Source organism: Contarinia nasturtii, unplaced genomic scaffold (assembly GCF_009176525.2).
Source record: "Contarinia nasturtii isolate CC-2019 unplaced genomic scaffold, AAFC_CNas_1.1 Cnas_scaffold_810, whole genome shotgun sequence".
Lineage (NCBI taxonomy): Eukaryota > Metazoa > Arthropoda > Insecta > Diptera > Cecidomyiidae > Contarinia > Contarinia nasturtii.
The window spans coordinates 1,092,942-1,117,766 of record NW_022198157.1 but is presented as its reverse complement, the minus strand read 5'-3'; the positions used below and the strand labels follow the sequence as shown (position 1 = coordinate 1,117,766).

Genomic DNA, 24,825 nt, shown 5'->3' with positions numbered 1-24,825 from the left:
CTCAAGCAGAAGCAAAATAAATCTATATTTACAAACACACGACTCCAGTGCTATTTTTGTTTATTGCGTATTAAATGGGTGTTTTGATGTAGATCAAAAACCAAGCCAAACAAACTCAAACCAAATCGATTTTTCTTTTATTTATTTTATTTCAAACGAAAATGTCTGAAAGTGAACGTTCGGAACGAAATTATAAGCTGACTACAAATGTGGGAAAATTAAATTTAGACGAAGAAACAGCTGATGTTGCATTTATTTTCGAAAATGGTGAAGATAATGTTGAACGAGTGGTTGCACATAAATGTTTATTGGCTGCTGGCAGCCCAGTGTTTAAGCGAATGTTTTACGGTGATTTAAAAGAAGGCACCGAGGTGCCAATGGTTGATGTTTCAATCGATGGTTTTGCCGCTTTTCTGCAGTATTTCTATTTGGATATTGTGACATATAACAACACTGTCATTGGCGAAGTCATGAAGTTAGCTGATAAATACGATGTGGCTGGATGCATGGAATTGTGTACTCGATACTTGACACTGACTCTGTCAACACAAAATGTGTGCGGATGTTATGAGTTGGCATTGCTATTCGATTTGGGTCATTTAATTAGCGTGTGCGAGGAGAAAATATGCTTGGAAACGCAAAAGGTGCTCGAGTCCAGCTCATTTTTAAGCTGCAGCCGTCATATTTTAGGTCGAATTTTGCTAATGGATGGTTTGAGTTGCGATGAAATCCACGTATTTCAGGTATTTTAGCTATTTTCTTATGTATTTTCGAGATTCAAAATTTGAGTATTATGTAATGTGTTTGCAGGCATCAATGATGTGGGCCATGGAGGCATGCAAAAGAGCTGGAATCGATGAGAATAATGCCGACAATTTAAAACAACAACTTGGCAATTGCTTTGATTTGATTCGCTTCCCAGCAATGTCGGCTGAAGACTTTTACACTTGCATCGCTGACAAAGAGAATTTATTGACATCAAATGAAATAATGGACATTTTGTCACACTTGACAATGCACCGTCCGTTATTGGTAGCAACACGATTTGAACAAACTGCACGCAAAGGAATTCCTGCATGGACAAAAGACGATATTCAAATATGTGATCGACGAACATTGCCAAATTTGTGTCGCACAGTGGCTGATTTGCGACAGGATGTTGTAATGTTTTCGGTAAATGAACGAATTTTAGTGGGTGAAATTGCAATTAGCTGTTTCAAAGCTTTACACGATGATACCGATGCCGTCATCCGAACGGGTGAATTATGCATACGAAAAATGAATGAGAGCTCCGGTGAGAATCCGCAGAATGCAACATCAGTACAACGGGGCAGTCAAGAGGAAGGCAGCAGCATTGAACCGGATGTTATTTTACAACAAAGTGTAACCATATCAAGTACATCGTCGACTAAAATTCAGTTGTCAAAACCGATTATCGTTCAACCATTTCAATTATATGAAATTGAGAGTAATTGGGAATTGGAAGAGGGTGAGGAGTTGACATTGCGCACAGAAATGAATGATGAGGTGATGCTTGACGGTGGCGTTCGATTTCAATTTAAACGAAAGCCTGAACTTACTTATGACAATGTGACCGAAGGTTTATTATCACGATTGTATTTTAAGCAATGGTAAGCAAACATTCCACATTTATAAAAAGCATTTAGATGTGTCCCTAGTGCAGACATAGTGTAGCACATACACACACAGAAAGAAGAATGAAATATCCCACGTAAAAGCAATATTCTAGTGAATTTACCCCATTTAATACATATACATATATATATTTAGATACACACAAAGACATCCAAATTTTAAAGTAAATTTACTCTTTGTTGGTCCGTAGTACAATATGACATTCCCACATCTGTGTGAAAAGGCAAGTTTGTAACATTTCGAATGAGATAAAAACAAACAACAAAAATAATAATAATAAAAAAGCGAGTATTATGTATGTACTGCAAATAGATGTTGGCTGTCACAGTATATAATTATGATACTCATATATTTAGAGAATGTATTATTTTAAAATAAAAAGAAAAACTTTGAACAATAAATGGAAACCTGACATACACAATAAAATAAAAACCACCAACGTTACATTGTTTGAATTCATTTAAGAAATTTCATTGATTTGTTTTTATTATTTTTCAATTTGTTGAATAAATTCCAAACAAAATAGTACAATACAATTAATTTCATTTAGCTGCTCTACTTGGAGATGGTAAAATAATTGGTCTTTAAAGTTGATACGGTTTGATATTTGAACATATTGTGCTAGTTTTACGTTGAAAGCCTACATAGGTTGCTATACCAAAAAAATAAAAGGAAGAACTGAAATTTGAGTATACAAAAATAGATTTTGATGTAATTTCAGCGCTAATTGTGAGTGTTTTAAATACAATGCCACATTCGTGCTTGTTGTTTTGTGAATATAGTTTGATTTTTTTTAGGTATTAAAATAAATACAATCACTTCATTCAATAAAATGTAATAAAATATACAAAGAATTTTCATAGGAAGTTCTTTGAATCAATCCGAATTATTTATCATATAGTATTGAGCACCAACTATAAATTGTTGAGTAAGTCGGTCAGTCCCGTTTCTCTTTTTTCTTCTTCTTCCGTTCAATTGAATGAGTCCACGAATAATACAAATTACAACAACTAATAATTAGAAGGAGACTAACGATAAAAAAAAGTGCATGAGTTGAGAGTGTTGAAAAGGCAGAGAAGAACGCTTTGGTTTCAATTGCTCAATCGTCGGTTTCGCCATCGTTATCGTCGTTGTCTATTGAGTTACTGTCCAATGCCACGTTTTGACTAGATGAACGTGACACGGGAGCATCGTTGTAAATTTGATTTGCATTATTACTATTGTTATTGCTTTCAGTATTGTTCACATTTGCATTGCTATTCGATGTTGATACACTACCGCTGCTATTATTTCCACTTGCACTGCCAGCACGGGTGGTGCCTGAACGATTTCGCAACGAGTGTATACATGCCAGCATTCGAATCATAAATGCAGCTGGAACAGCTGGAAAATACATTTTACGGTTAAATATATGCTGTTCGTTGACCATCTCAGTTTTTGTGAGAAAAATTGATGTTCAGTCATAAAATAGATAGGTTTGGATCAAGGGCTTCCCAAGCCATAAGAATATTCGGATTCAATGGATTGAAAAATCGATTTTTCTCACAAAAGCCCCTTTCACAACACTTACTTATTGTGTCCTTTGTTTCTTCTAACATAAGTGCGTTGCGATTTATGAGCTATAAAAACATAATTGAGAGCACAAAATTAGTTTAGATGTGGTAAATATGTTCGAATGGATAAAATGAAAAGCTTACAGCAATTGATTTTTCTTTATCAAAACGAGAAGGACTTTCGTCGTCACCTTGACCAATAGGTGAGAATAGTTTGATGTCATAGTCAATGCCCGAAGTCGCCAAGTATGGAAGAGTGGGGTGGGGCCTGACACAATTCACAACATGGTTGTCACCTTGAACGTATAAAAATGGTGGTTAAAAAGTGTGAACATTGTTTATATAATTTAAAAAAAGTGATTACCTTCGAGAAGCATAACCAGTTCGCCAGTTTTTCGATTCCATGTGAATATGTGGCCACAATCAGAACCCGACATTACATAATCGTTCCCCCAAAATGTTGCCTCTTTAATCATAGTTCGAGCATTACGATGACCAGTATACTTCATTTGTACATAATCAAAAACAATTTCTTTTAATTCTTCACTTTCGTTGACCGCATTTTCAATCTCTTGCTCAATGGTTGCCGTTGTAATATTGCTCTTGCGACTGTCACCACTGTCATCATCACTCTCATCATCGGAATCATCGCGCACTTTTGATTTTCGTTCAAATGACATGGTGCGAGGCTGTTTGCCGTGCGTCGACAATCCCGATGGACCAGCCACAGTTGAATGCGATGAATTTCGTCGACTTTTCGGACTTGAATTTGTTGTGGCCGGAGCGGTGGCCGGTGCATTGCTTATTGGATTCGATTGCGATTGTGCTCCAAATAAATTTTCCAATTGCATGGTATTTGTGATGTCACCATCATTGGTTATCTCAGTGCTGTGTGAATTCAAACCGATTCGGGTGCGCGGGTCAGCTAACATTCGCGATAACACCTCTGTCATTCGATGCATAATTGTTGCTTGTAACTGGGGTCTTGCTTGGCCCAAATTATTCAAACGTGACATTTCTCGTTCGGGTCGAGCATCTGGCCCTGTATCACTCCAATCACCCCGCAAACGCAATCGACGCACCGGAGGCGGTGAATCCACATTCGACGTTTTTGATCGCTTACATTTTTCAACCATTGAATGGCGAATGTCAATACCCTGCGAAGAGAAAATATTATTTTCGTTAAGAACAAATTCGAAATTAAAAATGCGATATATACCTCTTTCTGAATGTTGAATAGATACAAATGATCACTTGAGTAGCTGACGAGTAGTTCACATTCATCTTGGCTGAAATTAACAGATGTAACGCGAAATGGTCGTTTCTCATAAGATGGTATGGTGAAAGCTTTGACAGGTATGGTGTGTCGGTCAGATGCTGATCCTGGCATCGAAAAATCAACCAATTGCAAAAATCGTCGATCGTATATACGAATGATTGAGTCGGAGCTACAATTTCAATAAAGATTTTTTCGTTAATTTTATGATTCCGTTATCAATTCGAATAGAAATGTGATAAAAATTTATTATACCTTCCAATTGCAATATAATTGTTTGATAACGGCGATAAACACATTGATGTTACCGCCGATGGGCTTAAAATCAAAATGTTGTCTTTACAACAGGTTTTGTGACAACGTGAGATTTGTCGGAGATCAAATAAGCGCACGGTTCCATCTTCGCCGCAACTGTAATTGAAAAATGTTGATCGAAATGGATGCAAGATTAAAAACAGAAATGTCACACTTTTGTGGCAACAATGTGGAGATCATTACCTCATAAAAGAATTTGGTTCAGTCGGTACGGTTAATACTTCACTGAAAATAAAAAGAATTTGGTAAATTCAAGTTTTTTGTTCTCTCAACAATAATAAAATTATACTAACTAAGTTGTCCCGCTACTATGACAGTTGAAATAATTCAAATTTGCATCGTTTGCATCGCTGCCATGTCGGTGTGGTGACTTTGATCCCGACGATTTAGCGTATTTCATTGATGCAGCCGTCGTTAATTCGGTGTACAATACAACCCCATCACCGGAACAGCTAACAATGCCACGATCGCCGCTTTGCGGTAAAAATTTTGCACTAAAAATATTCGCACGATGAGCGGTACTGTATTGCACAAGAACTTGTCCATTGAATGGATTTGTGACGACAATTGATTGATCATCAGAACCAGAAAGTAAGTATTGACCTGATATTTAGTAAACATTGAGTAAATATTGATATTGAGTAAATATCTGTGAATATTGACCTTTGTCATTCCATGATACCGTATTTACGCAACCCTTGTGCACTTTCAGCCGTTTGTAAAGACTAAGACTTTGTAAATAGCTCAAGCTGTCTATTTTAATCAATGAAATTAAATAAAAATAGAAAGTTTTTGTAAAAATTCATGTGATTTTGTTTTTATTTTCTCAAATGTTGTAAAATAAACACAACAAATGCGATTACATTGACAACAAATATCAGCTGCATGACCTAAATAAAATGTACAGTTTTTCATTTAAAAAAGAATACGCATTTTAATCATGATCATCAAATTAATTTTTGTGGTCTACATAGCTGATCGCCACCTTGAGTAGTTATTGTAGCAGACAGTAAAAGAAATTCTTAGATCATAAACTTATTTTTGGCACAATTGACAGAGAGATTTTTACGCAAAATTTTCGGTACGATTTTTTCATCATATATGATGAGGAAATCAATAGACGTGATCGTGAAAAAGGAAACACAGTTGAAATGAACAATTTACAAACAATGAGACTTATGTTTCAAAAATGTCGGAGCATCGCTGTGTTTGTGTACGTGAATGAGTCCGATTTGTGTGGTTGGCGTGATGGACGCACTCGTTGGACACAATCCAATACTTGGATTGGCAGCACCTTGGTAATAGAAACATACAGACCGCTTAATCTGTTTAGCTGAATTGTAAAAATGAGCCCGAATTTACATTCGATTTGAACGAAAATGCTCTCTAATTAAATTATCAATTTTAATGAATTTAAATTCTAATTTCAGGTACTCAATCAACGGAAGCAACAAATATAATCATATCAATGTCATTGCGATTTACACAGTCACATTCGAGTCAAGTGTGAAGTAATTTACGTAGATATGTCTTCTTTTATTTTCGAAGAAAAAGTAAATATTACACGTTTTACGATATTTTTAGATATGTGTAAAATCACGTGAAGTGTGTGCGGGGAGAATGGGACAAGTTCATGCTGATAAATGTTATCAAATTTATGTCTTGGCACGCGTTCACTTGAACATGTCAATTTTTATATGGAATACACGTTTATGGGGCGGTGAATCAGCGTTTTATGATCAACTTACCTTTGGAGCTCTTGACGAGATACGGTTGCACTTCATCCGAACCGAATAAAGGTCGACTGTTTAAATTATGAAAAACACTTGAATTATGATGACTTTTCATTGCAGACCAACGATTTGAAGCAGCCATCTACAAATCAAATAAAATTAAAAAATAAGCTCTCAATTTGAATTTGGTGTCGCTGTAAAAAAAAATGAAATTCTTTTGTTAACAACCGATCACTTCTTCTTCCTTCTTATTTAATACAACGAATGACGGAACCGAATACAGTGTAACATTGAATTACCGCGGCCAAAAAGACAATTTATTTGCAAAAATAGATGTACTAGCGCCTCGTAGTACAATTGCCATTGCGCATCGCATGAGCACCAACAATGAGCTCTCGTAAATGCATATACTTGCCATTGGCTTCGTCTTCTTTTTCTGTATTTCACCGAAAACGAAATCAGATGATTTTATTTTTAACAAAAAAAAAGTCCCACAAATTGTCAAACAATGAAAACCGATTTGCATGTTCGCACACACGATCTCGTTTACATAGTCTTTGTTGCGCGTGCAATACAATTTGAAATAAAGAAACGAATGAAAATACGATTGAAGCTATACCGACTGGTTTTATGTAAATAAACAAAGAATCTATATTTTTTTTGTTGAACATTTGAATGTTTATATTTGCTTGAATTTGATTATTCGTGACATTTAGCCATTAAGAAATAGTCGGACTCAACAGAGTCGGTTATTAATTTGAAAGCAATGTGAAACAGCCCGGTCAATGGTCAATTTGATGACATACCATCAAGTCCATTTCTTATCTTTTGCATAATAAAACCGAAATTGAACTCTGTGTTTTATTTTGATAAAACGAAAATAATAAAAGAAACATAGCAACACGCCATTCTCGAAAGATAGAATACAAGCACATAGACAAGGAGTCTTGTTCAAACTAGTTTATTTTTGCCGAGGGAAAGATCTTACCTTGAACCTATCGATTTATATTTACTGCGTGTGATACGAATTTAATAGTGTTTTCGCTGTGGAGTATTTGCTTCAAAACATTTTTGTTAAATCAATAACAGTCTCTGTATTTATGTTACGTTTTATATTTTAATTTCGATTATGGCACAAATTTCATTAAAATAATGATGAGACTTCTTTGCGTTTGTATTGCTTCCTTCTTCTTGCACAGTTAAACAATTTGAGGTAAATTAAGCACTTTATGATTTCTGTCTGAAAACACACACACATGCTTTCAACACCAATTCAGTGTGACTTCTATTTGCTTTTAATTTGACAAAATTCCACTTAACTCACAGTCATTGTGATGCGTAAATAAAAAAAGGAAAACACTTTTTTTTTTCTACGAACGACACACAACATCCATTGTCGGTCGTTTTTCGCTCGCTATTTTCCAAGTCACACAACCAACCATTTAGATTATGACGTTCTCAATCACACAAAACCAAATGGTTACAGCTGATTTTCGTTTATTTGCCTTCATTACATACAATTCACAATCATAGCATTCCATACAAAGACGACCAAACGTGTGGAGACTTTACAAACACTAATGCAATTTGTATATGTCAAACATGCTGTATTGCGATATGCTTTTCAGTTTCATAACTTTTTTGTTTATTTATTCATAAAATCAAAAGAAGCGTACTCATTTTATGTATTTTTTACCGTGGTTCTTTTGACACATTCATTCAAAACATTTGTTTGTTTGTTTTTTTATAATAATTCCATCGTCTTTTGAACGAATAACGACCGGTATATTCGAATTGAAAAAACGCGCAAATGCTGTTTGGAAGAATGCCCTGAAGTTGGTCGAATACCATTTATTTTAATCACTTTTTTTGGCTCAAATATACAGGGCATTTTAACGGTCTATGTACAGAACGATGTTTTATGCAGCAAAACTCGCAATTCGAAAGACGAGATTTATTTATTATTTTTTTGATTTTCTTACAGCATATCATGAAACAAGCTTCAACAAAAATACCACGTAAATCTTTACATCAACAGAACTAATGCCCATTACTTGGAATGGACAAACACTGTCATTGCTTCATTATAAATATTTGTTCTCAGAAACAAGATGAATTTTATTTGGTCCGATTTTTTGTACATCGATTGATAGAACATAAAATACTAAATGCGAACTTTTTTTCTTGGCTGGAATGAATTAAGTCTCTGACGACAACTGAGACTTTTACCGCACATTGTAAATACTTCTTCCTAAATAATGAATGTTGTTGAAAATCAAAAAGGAAAACAGTCAAAAACATTCCAGACAAAAACATTCCAACACATTATCTCCGAAATGAATGACAGATGGAATGCAAATGAAGATGAAAATTGCCATTTTCTCTTTCACTTAGCTTCCATGTTGAGCATGATTGACGGCATTTTTAACAAACCTTGTCTCCTTGTCTAAATAGCTTCGAGAAATTCTTCTTTCCCGTGCTGTCACGAAACTATAGTCAATGTAGTCAATTGTTTGAATTCTATAATTGATATTGTTAGGAATGTCGTGATTTTGCCAAAATAAAGTTCAATAGAAACATAAAAAAAGAAAATCAAGACAGTATACTCTATTTATGAATGCTTCCAATCGACATTGTATCTAACTCCATTGATGACTTTTTTCCAAGAAACTTGTGTCGACATTTTTGCTTACATTTAATTGTAATTGAAATGGTCACCAAGCGTGCAGCAAACTTCTTTGTAAATCTAACGGTACTGGTTTTATGAAGATTTGGTGTCTCAAATTTTTTGGCATACATGAATGTGGTTGGCACACTAGTTGAATTGTAACGATACCAAACAAACCTTTCTCATGAAAATGCGGTATTTTATGTCCATTAAATTTTTTACTGTTATTTGGTGGTTTGAAATCAAAAACAAACAAAAATCCCAATATTCATTTTCGTTGTTAATCGAATGCATAAATATTATTTTTTTTCGGAGACGATCGATCGAAATGATTTCAGGGAATTGACATGCTTCTCGTTCTGAAATGTTCATTTGGCATTTGATGTGAATTCGATAACAAATGTGTCTGAGTAAAATCATTTCGCATGAGAATCGAGTTGGGTGTTCATAATTTGTTTACTTTTCTTCTGCCAATTGTAAACAAATCGCCACATAAGCGGTAGTATTAAATTTCTTATTGTCGTGGGCATGTTCATTTCGATTTAGTTTTGTGTACGATAAAAGTCAAGTCTATTACGATGTGGTGTATTTAGATAAAATCTATTTATTATTCGACAGCTTAAGTCTTTTCAATTTACCATTTAATGGGTCCAATTGCAACATCCTGAAATAAATTCAATTAAATAAAAGAATCGACCAATACATTATTTGCACTGCAAATTTGCAATGTTTTTTTTATTTTACTCAAATCAAGTATTTGTAAGTATGTCAGTTTGAATACATTGGATCTTAAGGAGAAGTTGGCTTAAAGAGAACTTATTCTTCATAATTTTCTTCGTCGTCCTCGTCTTCTTCGTCTTCTTCGTCTTCTTCGCACTGCAAGCGTGAACAACAAAAATGACAATTAATTAATGGTGCCTCAAAATAATGTTGATTAAAATTGTTAGTTTTTTTACTTACTTCTGAACCCTCTTCGTAGTTTTCACCACCTTCTGCACCTTTCGGAGTGGTATCGACCTGAAATTACCGAAAAATGGTACAAAATATTAAAATCTCCGTTATTTTTTTTGCACCAAAAAAATGCTGTTTGTTCATAAGATACATACCTTTTCGAGATTGCCCGCCGCCATTTTTTCGAACTCGGCGATGTCGATAACTTTTACTTTTCCGTCCTTTTTGTCACCGACCGTTGTGACGCGGACCTGGACAAAATCGTTTTTACGTTTCTCCTCCCAGCAGGAGTAAACCGAGGAAGCTTTGAAAATAATTTCAGGTCCTTCGGACTCTTCCACCAACATCATGTATTTTTGCAGCAAACTGCTGCCATCACGACGCCACATACACATCTTGTCGTCGTTACGAAAGTCATCCGTCAAGTCATTTTTGAAAAGGTTGAGCTCAAAATTTCCATCTTTATCCGGCTGATTTTTGCCCGGAGTACCTCTAACTTTCTTGCCATCTTCATCAGAAACTGAAATACGCGAGATAATAAAAGTCACATCGAATCCAAATTTGCAAACGGGAAATATATGCATGATAAATACTTACATTCGTCTTCATCGTCTACTTCCTCTTCTTCTTCTTCCGACTGGACGTTTTTCCGTGATTTTTTAGGTGCGCGTTTTGGTGTCACTGGTGCGGACTTGCGCTTTCCTTTACCAGACGAAAATTCTGAATCTTTTTGCTGTTTAAAATATGCACGAAATTAAATTTAAGAGAAAAACACATGGAAAACAACGCAATTTTACTACAAAGTACAATTTACCTTTTCCGGTTGCCAATCTTCGCCAGAATCAGCGAATTCTTCTGGCTCCTCCATTTCTTCGTCTTCGCTGTTTTCGCGCATGTTCACCATGGCTTTACCAACGGACTTACGTGCTGACAATCGTGGCATTTTTTGTTTCTTTGCTAAACGAAAGAAATAAAACAAAAATTCGATTTCAGAAAATGTGCATTCAATTTCACAATAAAAAAAACTCCGACGCGACAGTAGTTCTAACACAAACAAAAAAATTATTTTAGCGAGAGCAACAAAAATGGTCAAAAAATATTCACTCCGATGACAGATAAGCAAAAATCACAAAATACAATTCGTAGAAATGCTACCGTTATACAACAAAGTCACTGTTTGGTTGTTTCAACTGTGCACAACACCAAGTTGGTGTTTTTGTGCTGTGCGAATGATTTAAGTCTACTGTTTGTTGCGCGTGAACACCGTTTTGGCAAAACAAATAATAATGAACAAAAATTCTTTGATTTCAAAATGAAACGAAAATTGATAACAAAAACACGGAAAAACGAGTAAAAATGCAAAACATTGAAATTACACTTACGATTTTTAACTTTCGGTTGGAAAAAATAAAATAATTTGTGAAATTCAGTGTTGTTAATTCTAAGTATTCTTGGTCTTTAGCTTATATAGCGAAACAAGTGCGTTCTTGTCGACGTCTGAGCTCTAAATGAGAGGAGAAGGGTTGTGTTCTAACAACTGTGCCGATCTGTGTTCACGGATTTTCGTCGTTCGATTTCGGCTCGTTCCGGTGAACAGATTCGCTCGTGGTGGCGCTATCTACCAATTTGCATACATGAGCAAATTGATCAAACAAATAGTTTGATTAGCTCACATTTACAATCTTTGGATACTGAAATTGATCTTAAAACAGTTGAAATACGTTTTTTTTTGCAAAAATAAACAAAAAAATTTTAGAAATAAATTGTCGTTTTGTAAAATTTATACTTTCAATGAATCCAATTTGGGTTTTGATAATGAGCAGATTTTTTTCTTCAAACTTCTGTTCGTCGTTCGAAATGAGTTCGTTTGTTTTCACACAGTGTCTGAATGGTTTTGCATTTGTGTGAAAACTGTATCTTTCAATGTATTTGTTGTGTGTTTGTATTGTGATTCTGCGAATGTTTTTGAACGAAAATGAATTCGATGTTCGCTGATTGACATTCTCGTTTCCAATCGAATTTAGTAAAACATGCAGAGTTGACATTTTGAATACCGTTATATTAGTTTGAACTTACAATACGCTGCACAATCAACACTTTACAAACTTGCCTTTTGATGCTTCTTTTCAATTCCCGTTATTCTCTTTCAATGATGAACGATGTTTGCATTTTTTTCCAACTCTTCCAATGCTTATTCTTTTTGTGTGTGTATTCCAGGAATTCTTTTACAATCTTCGACATAAGCAAAGGAGTGAATTTTATCCAAATTTGAAATAAATATGCAAAGTCTGTCCTTATGATGCTTTTTTTCTTCGTTTTTTGTAAGATTTCTCGTGATTTTTTGGTATCGCAAGCTATTATTATGATCACTTCAATTAAACAAAATGTTTCGTTTTTAATACTGATCAAAGATTATGTATTTTGAATATAGGTACAGAAAATATTCCAACTAAAAAGAGAAAATACGCAATCAAATGACATTGCAACAAAAATTTCCACCTTAACATAAATAAAATCAATTCAAAAAAAGACAAAAAAAATATTGCGGGTTTTAAAGTTTTTTTATTATTTTTTTTTAAATTTAGTTTGTAGTTTTACAGTTAAAGGTTGTTGTTTTTTTGGAACTTGAATTGTTCAATTTGCTCGACATATTTTAACAGATATATATGTTCTTTATGCTTTTATTTTGGTAATAAAATGTGTTTTTCAAATGTCATTTCATGTGTTGCACCAATGGATTAACTGATTTTATTTTCTTTAAATGTCCGCACGTATGATTCTACTGAACGAATGTTGAATTTTCAGCTAAAATTGAATACTTTTTGTAAATAAATACGTATGGCAAACCAAAGTACAGTAGCAACGCTAATCGAAATGTAAAATGGCTTAAGAAATTTACCGCTCTAATGTGAGTGAGTTTTAAGTTTTTGGTAACTTTGATGTAATAAATTCGACTATTTGAATAAATTGATTTCCTCAAATTCAGAATACTGATTTAATTGGATTGGTGAAGATTTTTGAGCGTTTGGCTACTGTATACTTGAATCATTTATCTATTGCATCCTTTTGCTTTTTTTACTTTATCATTGTATATATATAATAATAATTTCCGTGTGAAGTATCCTAAAACTGTATCGATTAAATACTTGCTAAATTGTATGACATTTAAACACTATTAATATGGTTTTTTGTTGTTGTTTTTGCTTCTGTCCATCATATTGTTGTTCTTAAATAGTTTTACTCAATTTTTATGCAATGATTTTACGATATTGTACTTTTTTAAAACACACAAATTACATACTAAAAAAATTTGATTAGTTTTTTTTGTTTAAATCTGGAAAATGTTCCTCCACTTTTCTTTGTTTCCACGTTAAAACTACTGGGACATAAAATTGGACATTAAAGAGATGAGTAAGCATCGAATGGGATTACTACGGGTAAAATTTGGTTGCTTTTTTTTGCCTTATAACAAATGAATGATAAAAAAATGTCGATGTTTTCTTATTTTTTGTCTGTATACGAATTGAAAAAAATAAGCCATTTTAAAAGTGATGCTCGATTTATGTTTGTCGTTAGAGTAAAATTTTTACTTCATGTGTTATATATTCGTATTTTTTGTTATTTACGAAGTCTTTTTTAAAAAAAGCAAAATTTCTAAAAAAATTTTAAAAGGTGGTTCAAATTTTTTTATAAGTCATATTTATTTCGATATTGTTTAGTCTTTGAATCAGATCGTTTTTGTGTGTATTTCAACTGAAAATGTAGTACTTTTGCAATAACTTAAGAAAAAGTCGAATTTAAATGCTCTTCAATTTGAATTACTTCATATCGTTTTGGATTCTTCAATTTGAATCATGTGCAAATGTGTGAGTGTTTTTTCCCATCTATGAATGTACTGATAGAAATGTGTTTGTAAAATATAATTTTCATTTAAATGTTATAAATACTGTGAATTTATTCTTTGTGTCAATCATGCTCTTCCACTCAAAACACAGAGATTTTTTTTACGTTGTGTTGTTGGTTCCATCTCTGTTTTATACACACTATTGTAAATATTCATCTCTATTTTAGATTTATTTCTTTTTTCCCCACCATTTTACATAATAATAAATGTAATAATATAATTAGAATAGCAAGTAACAACATGAATCTATTCATTTCTTTTTCTCTTATTTTCGTTTCATAAATAGTGTTAAAATTATATATATATATCATTTAATTGTGTTTAAAAAAAAATTGTTTCAAAAATTAATTGGATTTGGGCTGATGGCGACAAAATCGATCGATGGCACACATTTGTCAACTCTTTAACGAATCGAATAAATGTTTCATTTATGCTGTCTGTTTGTCTTATTTTAAGCACAAATTTGGAATTTGTATTTCTTGTCTGCGGTAAATATTCAGCCAAAACGAAACATCGACTCGACCCAAATACTGGACAACCTCTTATTAGCGGACGTTAGCATTTAAAAAAAGAAATAACAACGTTTTGCAAAAAAAAAAAACTAAAAAAATTCAGCAAATGATAAAGGATAATTGAAAGAGAAATGGATTATTGATTATTTTGCTCAATGAAAACAATAAAAAAAGGTGATAGAGAATGAGAAAGTAAAATGACCTACAGCAAAAACAGATGCGACTAAAGGCTATAAATAACAAATCGAAGAGAATCGGGTCTCATTTATAATTTAGGTATAAAACTGAAATGCATAAATGCTCCATGCATTTTCATTTCTCTACTTATGGTGCATTTTAGACGTCGTTACAAATGAACATCAATGTAGGGTGTGTAGGGTGGTTGTTATGTGCATGTAAATGGGGTTAAAAACGATACAAAAAACAAATTTGGATTTTATCGACTTGTTTGAAATTATGAATATATATTTTAATAGACTGATGATAGCTTAATTGCTACAGCAGAAAAAGTGTTGTAAATTCCGGTTCGAAAAAAAAGAAGAATTAAAGTCTTCAAAAATTGATCTTCGGAAGAGAATAGGTTAATTGGTTTGGAAAAAGTCTTTTCTCTTATTTAAGAAAAATGATAGTTACAAAAATTTCGTTTCGCGAATCCGATTTGTTTTTGTATGGAATGGCAGGTTAGTAAATTTTTTTCTTGAAAAAAAAAAACGAAAAGCTTATCCACAACAAACATTAAAATCTACACATTTTTAATGACAAAATTTGTTTGAATTCTATTTTTTATAATAACCACGATTTCGCTGAATACTGCACAAATAATTATGGAATTGAACACATTGCATCAACATCGGTGGCAAATTGGATCGATTTTACGCTGCATTTTACGATATCAAAATCAGTGTTCTGTGCGCGTTTTTACTAATGAATGATAAAATGAATGGGTTTTTTCTCTCATTTTCGAATTTCTTTAACAACAAATAATTCTTCTTTATACACAATATTAATTTTTTTCTTTAAATTTAAAATGTAAATATCTTTGGCACAAAACATTTAAAAATCGAACCGTCAATTTTGCATGCATATTTTTGAATTAAAATATCCTGATTTCTTTCATTTCTCATGTTTAAGTCGAAATTGGATTTTCTCGGTTTCGATAAATGCGACGGTTGCAAGTCTTAAAGTTTTTGTTTCGTCTCGTGTTTTTTTTTTGCTTTTCTATTATTCTTTTTTTTTAAATGAAATTAAATCTTCTTACATCAAATGACTACTTATGCTCATTTTTCTTCTTTTTTCTTGAACAAATGAAATAATCATACAAAAAAAAAAACAAACAGGATTTTGCTTTTTTTTTTTTAATTAAACGAACGAAAGGAGACCGAAATATTGAATGTGTATGTTGTGTGTATGTGTGTTAGTGGTCACATTATTTTGCTCAATTTAATAATGGTTTGAATTTAAATATGTGGATCGATGCCTTGACGACGAATGAAATCGTAACACAGTTCCAACGTTACGATTTCCAATTGATTTTGCTCGGTTGTTGGTAACTGGTGTTGGTCTCAATCTACTTTAAGATTTGTAGTCATCTTCTCTGTCGCCTACAGCGCAGCACAGGCATAATGATATCATCAACGCAAATATTTCAAACATTATAATGCCAGCTATTATCGCCAATATGATAAGCAAATGATTTTGCGCTTCTTGTACCAATTTTCCAGAACAACCCTACATATCACCAAAATGAATATCATCGAAATTAGTACAAAACTACAACAATTTCGTGTTAAATAAATTACCTCGAGATAGATCGACGGCGAATCTATTTTTGATACACCAATATTGATTACTCTCGCCTCTTTGCACACCTTATCCGTAATGTTTGCTTTGCAGCAAGTTGGTGGTACTATGAACGTTTCAGGCGGGCTTGACACATCCAAATTCAATGCCTTGTTGGTGTTGTTATTATATTTGCTAGTTTGCCAATCTTTTGGACCTTCAGCACCGCAACATTCAAGCTATAAAGTAAGAAAAACGTTTTATTTCCACACAAAATTGATTTGGAGAAATGTCATTTGCGTCACATGTCCTCCGACTTTCTACATTTTCCATTAAATTGATTGTTTTCCAAAAAAAAAACAACAAAATCGTTGAATTGGATCGAAAGATAACTTACATGTTTTTGGAATGTATCGAAAGCGTGTGTTTGAAGATCATGGGTGCCGTATTCACTTTGAATGGATTGTTTAACACTGGAACGTACAATCTTCAGCAGTTGATCTTGATTGAGATAGGCATAGACACCGGTAGCAATTTCAGCCACCAGCACAACCAGCAAAAAACAGAAGAACTGAAATGAAAGAGAAATTGAATAAAATTAATTATGGCACATATTATGGATCGGCACATTTTCAAGGGTACATCAAGTGTTAGAGCTATACATACCGAGACCAACATGCATTGCGATTCTTTCAGTGCGCCACAACATCCCAAGAAGGCAATAACGATAACAAGCGTGGCCACACCGACAAATACCAGTAAACCGATGTACAAATCATTTTTGCCATTGGCAAGAGAATACAGCAGCGTTGTATCAGTGAGCATCCATCCAAATAGAGCGAACGCTGCAATTCCAGCCGCCTGTAATGAAAATAAACAACAAAGAAGAATAGAGAAAAAATCAAAATGAATTAGAGTCAATTGAAATTGCCACCATATGTGCGAGTGTGCACTGTACATAATTTAATTTCAAAATATCCTGCTCTCAATTGAATTTTGTTCACCGTGATCTTTGACGGTGTCTATGGGTCCAAATATATAAATATATATATGTGTGTGTGTGCGCTAACTAACACGGTCTGACCTACATTTTGCCCTTCAATTTACTTTCATTATAAAATCAAATGGCAAATGTGCGCCGTTCACTTTGACTTCTAAGCCAACAAATGAGAAGAAGTGGCGAACGTGTATCAATTTAATGGTTGACACTAGCCTATTAAGAGAGATATAATGGACGCGAGCAAGTAAACCAACCAATGAATACAATATATCAACGCATAGACACTCGAAAGTGCAACGGTATAATAAAAAACAATCATGACGATGATGATATGAATGGGTATGGAATGGCACAATGATACACTGGCTTCGTAAGCAATGTCTCGAACAAGCGAACACGACATGACCCAAATGATATAGCAAGCGATAAAATTGTGAGATTGCAGTCAGAATAAATATGTGTGTGTGCGCAAAATACGAAGCGCGAATCTACAGCAGCCTGTGGTATGGTGATTTTTGATTCAGTCTATATGGGCACGACGCCCCTTTCACATGCTTTCACGTTTGTGCTTTTTTTCACATTTGTTTTCAAAAGAACATCGAGGGACTGCCATGCAATCCAGTACCGAATTGAACAATCAAATACATTACTTCCTCAATATTACAGAGATAGAATGGAATTTTTATATCGATGTAATGCGCACAAGGGAAAGAAAATCATAGATACGCGATCTGATAGCGACTAAACACGAATAGCACGAGACTTGGACTCGATTGTCACATAAATATGGAAAACCACACGCTTGTCCACTTGATTGAGAATGGGAGAGAAAAGAGTGTGGCGTCGATGGTAAATCAAACATTCAAACATATATTGGATGTGTTTGAATTGACAACGAAACCTATTCATGCGCATATTTAATTAAAACAAAAAGAAAATGCCATTGCCTGAGCTGATGGTTCATTGTCGATAAAAGAAAGGTAAAAGTCATGGATACATTTGATGTAAATACAGCATGGTGTGTGTGTGCTTATCATTACTTTTCTACCATTTGGATAAAGAAGTCTGTCATAAAGTCGTACCAGCTGCACTTAAATTCAAACATTCAATGAGTTTCTAAAAAGCCTTGAAACATCGACAAAAAAACATAAACGAGCATGTTCGGTACATTAAACTATGAGCATGTCTCAGGTTTGGAAAGCTGATCACTTTTCTTAATATTGCTATGAATATAAAAAAAAAAAAATTCCCATTCTATCGTGTGCAAATACACGCAGATAGAAGTTGGCCTTTCTCTCTCTCTGTGTGTGTTTGTGTATGAAGACCAACGACAAAATGTGGCCGAGAGACGCGCTTTAAACAAGGATGAAAACATCACGTACAACATTTTGAAAGAAATTGGAGAAAACGTTGAGTGACGCTGACGCAAAAAAGCACCAGTCAACACATCTCACCCTCTTTCCGCCTCTCTCTGTCTCTGCACAGTATGGTATATGCGACGGAAAATCTGTACGTTGCTTGGAGCAAATAATAATGCAGCGTATTTAATGGCAATACTAAAAAGAACTAACGGTAAACTGGATACAGAACAAGAAAACGTGAAAGTGTGAGAGAAAATCATCCGAATAGAAAATTTGTAACCACGCAAACGTTACATTTAGATAAGCTTATTAATCGTAACGAATGTAATTTGGTGCTCGTCGTAGACTCACTCACATAAAACGGCAATGCGATACGATGATTTACTCACTTAACGAATTTCAAATTATAACTCCATTTGCTTGTATGTTTTGGGCTTTTACTATCTCTATCGTGCGTGTGGGTGCCGTATCCTTTGTGTACTTAGATTGCATTAGAATCGTCATCGTTTATAGCTTGACAACAACGAAGCGCAGTCAAAACGCGTTTTCATCGTGTGATATTGAACTCTATTGATCGTTTATTATTGCTGCTTTTACAACAAAATCGGAAATATAAAACGGCAGAGAGACAGAGACAGAGAAAGAGAAAGAAAGGGAAGAGAATTTGGTCGATATTATCGCTGCGAATTATTTTGAGTGCTTTGATTTTGAACTTTCAATAAATCATGGGGCCATCCATGAAATTTTAATACATCTAGTGTTACGCGTGGCATTAAATAAATCAATATATAAATTTGTAATTTTGTTAATAATCACAAGCCGCTGGCCGAGATAGCGAATATCATATCAAGAGCGGAATTGGTTTTCATGGATTAAATCCATGAAGGTCGTATTCTTGGTAGTTGATTATATCTTTTATTTTAAATAAACTCGATTCGGTTAATACTAGCTTTTGCTAGTAATTTCTAGTGAAGTTGTAGTACAAATTGCACAGCCATTGACTTCGTTTGTGATGTCATTCATTTTCTAATTTTTTACTAGTTTTTCTAGCGTGAATAGCCCCTTGCAATAAAAAGCGAGCGTTTATGATTTGCGTTAAGTAAATGTCAGGGAAGATAGTGAAACGGATATGATACGTGTGTACAAGCCAAAATTGTCGATATACTTGGTTTTTTTTTTTTTTTTCGGTGGGAATTTCGACTTTGTTTATCGAATATCAAACTCATTTTATGCGTGTGCACGGAAAAATTCGATTTGGTTGATTATGATGGCAGCGATGAAACCGTCGTCAGTAGCGGCGATGTCGGCGGCAATGACTGAATGACATTCTCACCCTTAAATAATGTAATTCAATCGACAGAACACACCCAAAAATGTAAACGAAATCGGAACATTAACACACAAAAACGCATTCGGAAAACGCACAAAATCAATCGACGTCATTATAGAACAGTGCTTTGCGCGGCACCACCAGTGCATGCAAGTATGTGGTTACTTCATTTATTTATTCATACAGTTACACCGAATCGAGCTGAGTTTGTATGCCACATATATCGTTCTTCTGTTTGACTTCCTTTTGAAATTCGTTCTTTTTTTCTTAATTTCTTTCATTCTTCGTCAACATTTCAGGCCGCTTGTATTATTCATATTCCTTATGTGACTTCGGCTGACGATTGGTCGTGGTTGTCGCTGTTGAAGTCGTTGTTATTGTTACTTAAATTTGTTTACTCATTTATGTTTTGTTGCGTATTTATTCTTCATTCCATTTACGGGATTGATTGTGTGTCGTTCTCGATAAAAAAAATGTTTTTTCCTACATCATCACTTTATTCAATTCAACCGAATAAATTCCGAAAGAGACAAGAAGAAGAAAGGAGCTACATACACACGATCTTTCAGGCTGATAATCAAACCGACTGATTCAGAGCCGGAGTTTTGCTTATTCAATCGAATTAATTTTATTTTATTTTTAATGCATTCATGTGTGAGACAGAGAGTATGTGATCTTCCATACAAAATATGTTTATACATATGATATTCTACCGTTTTGTTTAGCTTCGGTTTTTTTTTTCTCATTCGTTCTGTTTGACTGAATTTGATTATTTTTAAACATGCATCCATACAACGTCACGTCTCAATTCAAAACAAAACGCCGTTTACTCTCTTGAGAGAGAAAATTAAATAAAAAAACAACAGCAACAACAACACGGCAAAACGGAATTCAAACCATGCATTTTTCGCTTTCTTTCACTTCAATCGCTCAGTCGATCGGTGGCGCATTGCTAAAACGGAAAAGTCTCGAGTCTAGAATAAAATTATGAAATTTTTTGTTTGTTGAGATGTGAAAATGTGATTCGTACGTTTGGTTAGCGATGGTGAGGAAATGATTATTTTCGTCATCGTGCGCACACCGATTCACAAGCACATCGAAAACTCGAGATGCATCAAAGCACAAATATCAAAACGTGAACTGGGCACCCATCGTTTTATTCCTGAATGTAAATTTTTTTAACTGTACATATATAGCACACATCATTTTTTTCACACATTTAATTTTCTCACTCTCATCTTATGCTGCTGGTATGCCTTTCGTCGGCAACATCATCATCATCGTTTGCTGTGTATAACACAAAACACACTGTCTGTATCTCAAAACACATGTACGACATTTGTTAAAAGCGGGCATTTTACATTCGAAATTAACAGAAATCATGCATTTACATGGAAATTAACAAATGTTAGATGCACGCATATAAACTCATTTTCCCCCAAATTTCATGCTGAACCCATCAATTTAAACAATTTTCTTCTTTCATTCGAACCGAAAACTGTGCAGCACACATTTACATTACTCTAAATTTGGACATTAAGACGAAATGTTGAAATAAGAAAAAAAAAATTACTTACCCAAAATACGAAATTTATCAATATCAAAAGATATTTGACCAAGCAACAGCATCCGGACAAACCCATCTTTTCTGTTGTATTCCGTCTTCTTTTACGTTATATTGTTCGATAATTTCTGGTCGAAAAATGTATGGCTAAAAAAATTTAAATATGGAGAGGGAGAGAGAGAGAGAGAGAAAGAAAGAACACTGAGGTTAATCAAAATGGAAACGATGCGTGTTCGATGTGATTTGTATATTATTTCTTTATGTGGATTTAAATCGCGTGGTAGCCGCCGCACAAAATGCACTTTTATCGACGTATTGTAATCGACACTCACTCGACACTCACACACAAAACAGCAAAACAAATAACAGAATAAAAAAAAATAGTCTAATCCACTTCGGATTTGTATCTGTCTATTTTTCCAAAAATTTTCTTCTTTTTCTGCTCGTTTTTTTATTTTTTCTCTCTGTATTTACTTTGTGTGTTGCATTTGAATCTCAACTAAAAACACATTTCAACTAACGGCCAACCACAATAAATTCAGTTACGAACAACACACATACACACACATGTATCTCTGTATCGGTCGCCAACGACCAAATGTGACGTGCTCTAATTTGACAATTTATTTGTTTTTATTAATTTTTATTTGTTATTTCACTTTGGTCGGTATATTATATATGACGGTTGGTAATGTGTGCCTCACGCGCGCGACCGCGCTATTCTGGATTAGCTATTTTCACTCTACCTCACAATTGAAAGCATTGAATTTGTAAAAAAAAAAACAGAGAAGCAGAACTACTAAATCATTGCTCACTAAATCGCTGGCAATTAGGTGTATTCCACTGAGTGAGTCGCGCGCACACAATTTGCAATCGCACTATATATGCCTCTTGCACACTACACAATGGTTTTGTTTCAACTGAGAGAGAAACAGAGGAACGAATGAAAAAAAGAACTGTACTAACAGGAAAAAAGACACACACAAGACCGTCAATTGAAATGGCTTTTAAAGCACCGATGCAAAATGAATGAGGAACGATCAATCGCACTAATGTATATTGTGTACACGACCACCGCTTTTTTCTTTTGCCGTTCAACTGTAGTACTACACTTTGAGAACCGACCACCGAATAATGTCAGGCAAATGCAAAACCAAACTACACCAGCACCAGCCAGCAGCGGCAGCAGCAATAGCGACAACAACAATAATAATAATATCAGCAAATGAGAATAAAGCATAGGAGTTGATGATAATATTCAAATTGAATAACTAGCGAGTGCCTGAATATGTACGAAGCAGTAGAAGAAGAGACAAAAAAAAAAACGCAACGCGCAACAAAAACCACACACTCACAGAATAATAAATAAAATTCATTCACTTCGAGGGAAGAGAAGTGAATTTAGTTTTATGTGCGTGTTATATTTTTTTTCGTTTTTCTTTTGGTTTTGTTGTTGCTTTTTTCACTACTCCGTTCGTCAGTTTTTTCCCCATTTTTTATGGACGGTCATACAATTCAAATTTATTAACGTATATTTCACTAAGTACTTTGCCGTGATCACTTTTTGAATGATAATTATTATAGTTTGTTGTTGCTGTTGTTGCTGTGATGCGATTAGAATGAAAAATGAACGCTTCGTTTTCTGTGTACACAATGTGAGATGCTTGAGAATTTGGGTTCCTACTTCTGTTATTTTTTCTTTTTTTTCCTTCGTTTCGTTGTTTCTTTTTTTTTGGAACGCACAAAAATTTAGCACATAATTTCCATAAAAGAAAACCAAACAATTGGACACTAGAAAAAATTTCTCTTAACAATAATCATACAATTTCAACAACAAAAAAGAAATGAATTGAACATTTTTCTTGATTTTTAAATACACACCAATTCAAAAACGAAAAAAAAACTGTTTCACACTGTCTTTTCTCCTGCAAAATATCTAGGATGATAATTTGCGTTTTGCTACAAGGACCATGGACTCCGTGCCTCTTTGACCTACGAACGTTTTGGCGAAAAAACAGCAACTGTAGTACACACACTGTACTCCGTTAGATGATTCTATATGATGAGTTATGTTGTTGTTTTTTTCAACTTCTTTTTTTTCTTCTCGCACACTCACTGCATATGCTATACACAATTGTTCCTTTTTTTATATTGCTTTCCTCCTTTCACTCTCTCTCTCTATATATTTGTGTGAAGCTATCACAAACACACTCGTAAAAATCCCATTGATGTGGTGCGCTCTCTCTCGTTGCTGATATTCTCCTATATTGATTGCAAATGCTATATAATCTTTTGCTCTCTTTCCGTTCAAAAAGTTATCACAAAACAGCGTTGGCTCGTGCTAATTTCACAGAATAATATGCTCTTCTCTCGCAATCTGTTCGTTTTGCACTCTTTATCCGTCGCTCGTTTTCGTAAAACAACATACAAAATTCAATGAGATTTTTGCTCACAATTCACGCACACATTTAAATACAGTTGAGAGTGCTCTTTGAACACTTTTCTGCGAACGCATTCAATGAATCGAACGAAAATATAGGAAAAACGAAGAAGGAAGCCAAAAATGCGGAGAATATTAAGTGAAATGCGTTAAAACATGCGGACGCGCTTACAACCGAATGCTAAGTGCCTGTGAATATTCGGGTCTTTTTTTTAGAACGAACAATATTGAAGTAGAACATTGATGCAAGTGACGCGCTTGTATGTGTTCTATACTATGTGTATGTGTGACAACATAACGAAAATGATAGTTGCGTCGCATACGTTTCGAACTCCATGGAGATTCTATCACTGCTTCGTGCATGTATGTATGCTTTGCGTGCATGTATTTGTGCGAGTCATTTTAAGGCCTCGGAAATACATACATAGAGAAAGAGAGAGCGCATCTCTTCGGTTCTGGTTGTATGTGCGTGCGCTCTTTCGCTCTTGTATTTGTGTATCAGTCGCGCGTTTTCGTTTCTAAAATATGTTCTAAAGTAAGAACCAACATGCACACTTCCCCATGCACTAAATATATGAACAACCGACTTCATCTTTATATCTCTCTCTCTCGCTCTCTTGGGCGCAAATTTGTTCGGCGTGGGATTATAAAATGATAAAATGAAATTTAGCTTCATTTTAAAGTGAGTCAGTGAACATATTCACGCTCGTTGTGCGGGCTTCTTTGCCACCGAACGACAAAAAACAATTACCATCTTTCGGTTAAAATCATGAGCAATTTAGC

General features: G+C 34.3%; 4 protein-coding genes across 7 annotated transcripts; 1 reads left to right on the top strand and 3 right to left on the bottom strand.

Annotated features, from left to right (window-relative positions):
• On the top strand, positions 1-2,090 carry LOC116341977 (BTB/POZ domain-containing protein 6-B-like). The gene is made up of 2 exons (XM_031769428.1): positions 1-743; positions 811-2,090. The coding sequence occupies exons 1-2, from the start codon at positions 162-164 to the stop codon at positions 1,633-1,635; spliced, it is 1,407 nt and encodes a 468-aa protein (XP_031625288.1). The 5' UTR covers positions 1-161; the 3' UTR covers positions 1,636-2,090.
• Positions 2,091-2,190: 100 nt separating this feature from the next.
• On the bottom strand, positions 2,191-7,994 carry LOC116342066 (DDB1- and CUL4-associated factor 6-like). Of its 2 annotated transcripts, none has more exons than XM_031769554.1 (11): positions 7,522-7,994; positions 6,549-6,675; positions 5,464-5,553; positions 5,094-5,403; positions 4,984-5,025; positions 4,741-4,896; positions 4,429-4,657; positions 3,574-4,366; positions 3,354-3,505; positions 3,227-3,275; positions 2,191-3,039 (listed from the first exon to the last, which is right to left on the bottom strand). In XM_031769554.1, exons 2-11 carry the CDS (start codon positions 6,673-6,675, stop codon positions 2,756-2,758), a joined length of 2,232 nt encoding a protein of 743 aa, XP_031625414.1. In that variant the 5' UTR covers positions 7,522-7,994; the 3' UTR covers positions 2,191-2,755. The 2 variants fall into 2 exon arrangements, with proteins under 2 accessions (XP_031625414.1, XP_031625415.1); XM_031769555.1 differs by lacking the exon at positions 7,522-7,994 and adding an exon at positions 6,762-6,780.
• Positions 7,995-9,901: 1,907 nt separating this feature from the next.
• LOC116342028 (cilia- and flagella-associated protein 251-like) lies at positions 9,902-11,688 on the bottom strand. 2 transcript variants are annotated; one of them, XM_031769497.1, is made up of 6 exons: positions 11,535-11,688; positions 10,967-11,104; positions 10,750-10,885; positions 10,308-10,672; positions 10,162-10,218; positions 9,902-10,077 (listed from the first exon to the last, which is right to left on the bottom strand). In XM_031769497.1, exons 2-6 carry the CDS (start codon positions 11,093-11,095, stop codon positions 10,018-10,020), a joined length of 747 nt encoding a protein of 248 aa, XP_031625357.1. In that variant the 5' UTR covers positions 11,096-11,104; positions 11,535-11,688; the 3' UTR covers positions 9,902-10,017. The 2 variants fall into 2 exon arrangements, with proteins under 2 accessions (XP_031625357.1, XP_031625356.1); XM_031769496.1 differs by having other exon boundaries at positions 10,967-11,109; positions 11,535-11,687.
• Positions 11,689-15,590: 3,902 nt separating this feature from the next.
• On the bottom strand, positions 15,591-24,211 carry LOC116341950 (CD9 antigen-like). 2 transcript variants are annotated; one of them, XM_031769384.1, is made up of 6 exons: positions 23,484-24,211; positions 21,616-21,749; positions 17,014-17,208; positions 16,745-16,918; positions 16,368-16,586; positions 15,591-16,296 (listed from the first exon to the last, which is right to left on the bottom strand). In XM_031769384.1, the coding sequence occupies exons 2-6, from the start codon at positions 21,679-21,681 to the stop codon at positions 16,141-16,143; spliced, it is 810 nt and encodes a 269-aa protein (XP_031625244.1). In that variant the 5' UTR covers positions 21,682-21,749; positions 23,484-24,211; the 3' UTR covers positions 15,591-16,140. The 2 variants fall into 2 exon arrangements, with proteins under 2 accessions (XP_031625244.1, XP_031625246.1); XM_031769386.1 differs by lacking the exon at positions 23,484-24,211 and adding an exon at positions 22,164-22,711.
• Between the last annotated feature and the right edge of the window lie 614 nt (positions 24,212-24,825).

Bases quoted from the DNA above. Each gene is read 5' to 3' on its own strand.
- LOC116341977 (XM_031769428.1), top strand. From the start codon at position 162: ATGTCTGAAAGTGAACGTTCGGAACGAAATTATAAGCTGACTACAAAT. The intron at 744-810 runs GTATTTTAGCTA...ATGTGTTTGCAG, and splicing joins ATGAAATCCACGTATTTCAG to GCATCAATGATGTGGGCCAT.
- LOC116342066 (XM_031769554.1), bottom strand. From the start codon at position 6,675: ATGGCTGCTTCAAATCGTTGGTCTGCAATGAAAAGTCATCATAATTCA. The intron at 4,897-4,983 runs GTAATGATCTCC...TTTCAATTACAG, and splicing joins GAACCAAATTCTTTTATGAG to TTGCGGCGAAGATGGAACCG. The intron at 3,276-3,353 runs GTAAGCTTTTCA...ATGTTTTTATAG, and splicing joins ATAAAGAAAAATCAATTGCT to CTCATAAATCGCAACGCACT.
- LOC116342028 (XM_031769497.1), bottom strand. From the start codon at position 11,095: ATGCCACGATTGTCAGCACGTAAGTCCGTTGGTAAAGCCATGGTGAAC. The intron at 10,886-10,966 runs GTAAATTGTACT...TATTTTAAACAG, and splicing joins AAGATTGGCAACCGGAAAAG to CAAAAAGATTCAGAATTTTC. The intron at 10,219-10,307 runs GTATGTATCTTA...CGGTAATTTCAG, and splicing joins CGGCGGGCAATCTCGAAAAG to GTCGATACCACTCCGAAAGG.
- LOC116341950 (XM_031769384.1), bottom strand. From the start codon at position 21,681: ATGGGTTTGTCCGGATGCTGTTGCTTGGTCAAATATCTTTTGATATTG. The intron at 17,209-21,615 runs GTAAGTAATTTT...TTTTCATTACAG, and splicing joins TGATAAATTTCGTATTTTGG to GCGGCTGGAATTGCAGCGTT. The intron at 16,297-16,367 runs GTAATTTATTTA...GGTGATATGTAG, and splicing joins CGCCGTCGATCTATCTCGAG to GGTTGTTCTGGAAAATTGGT.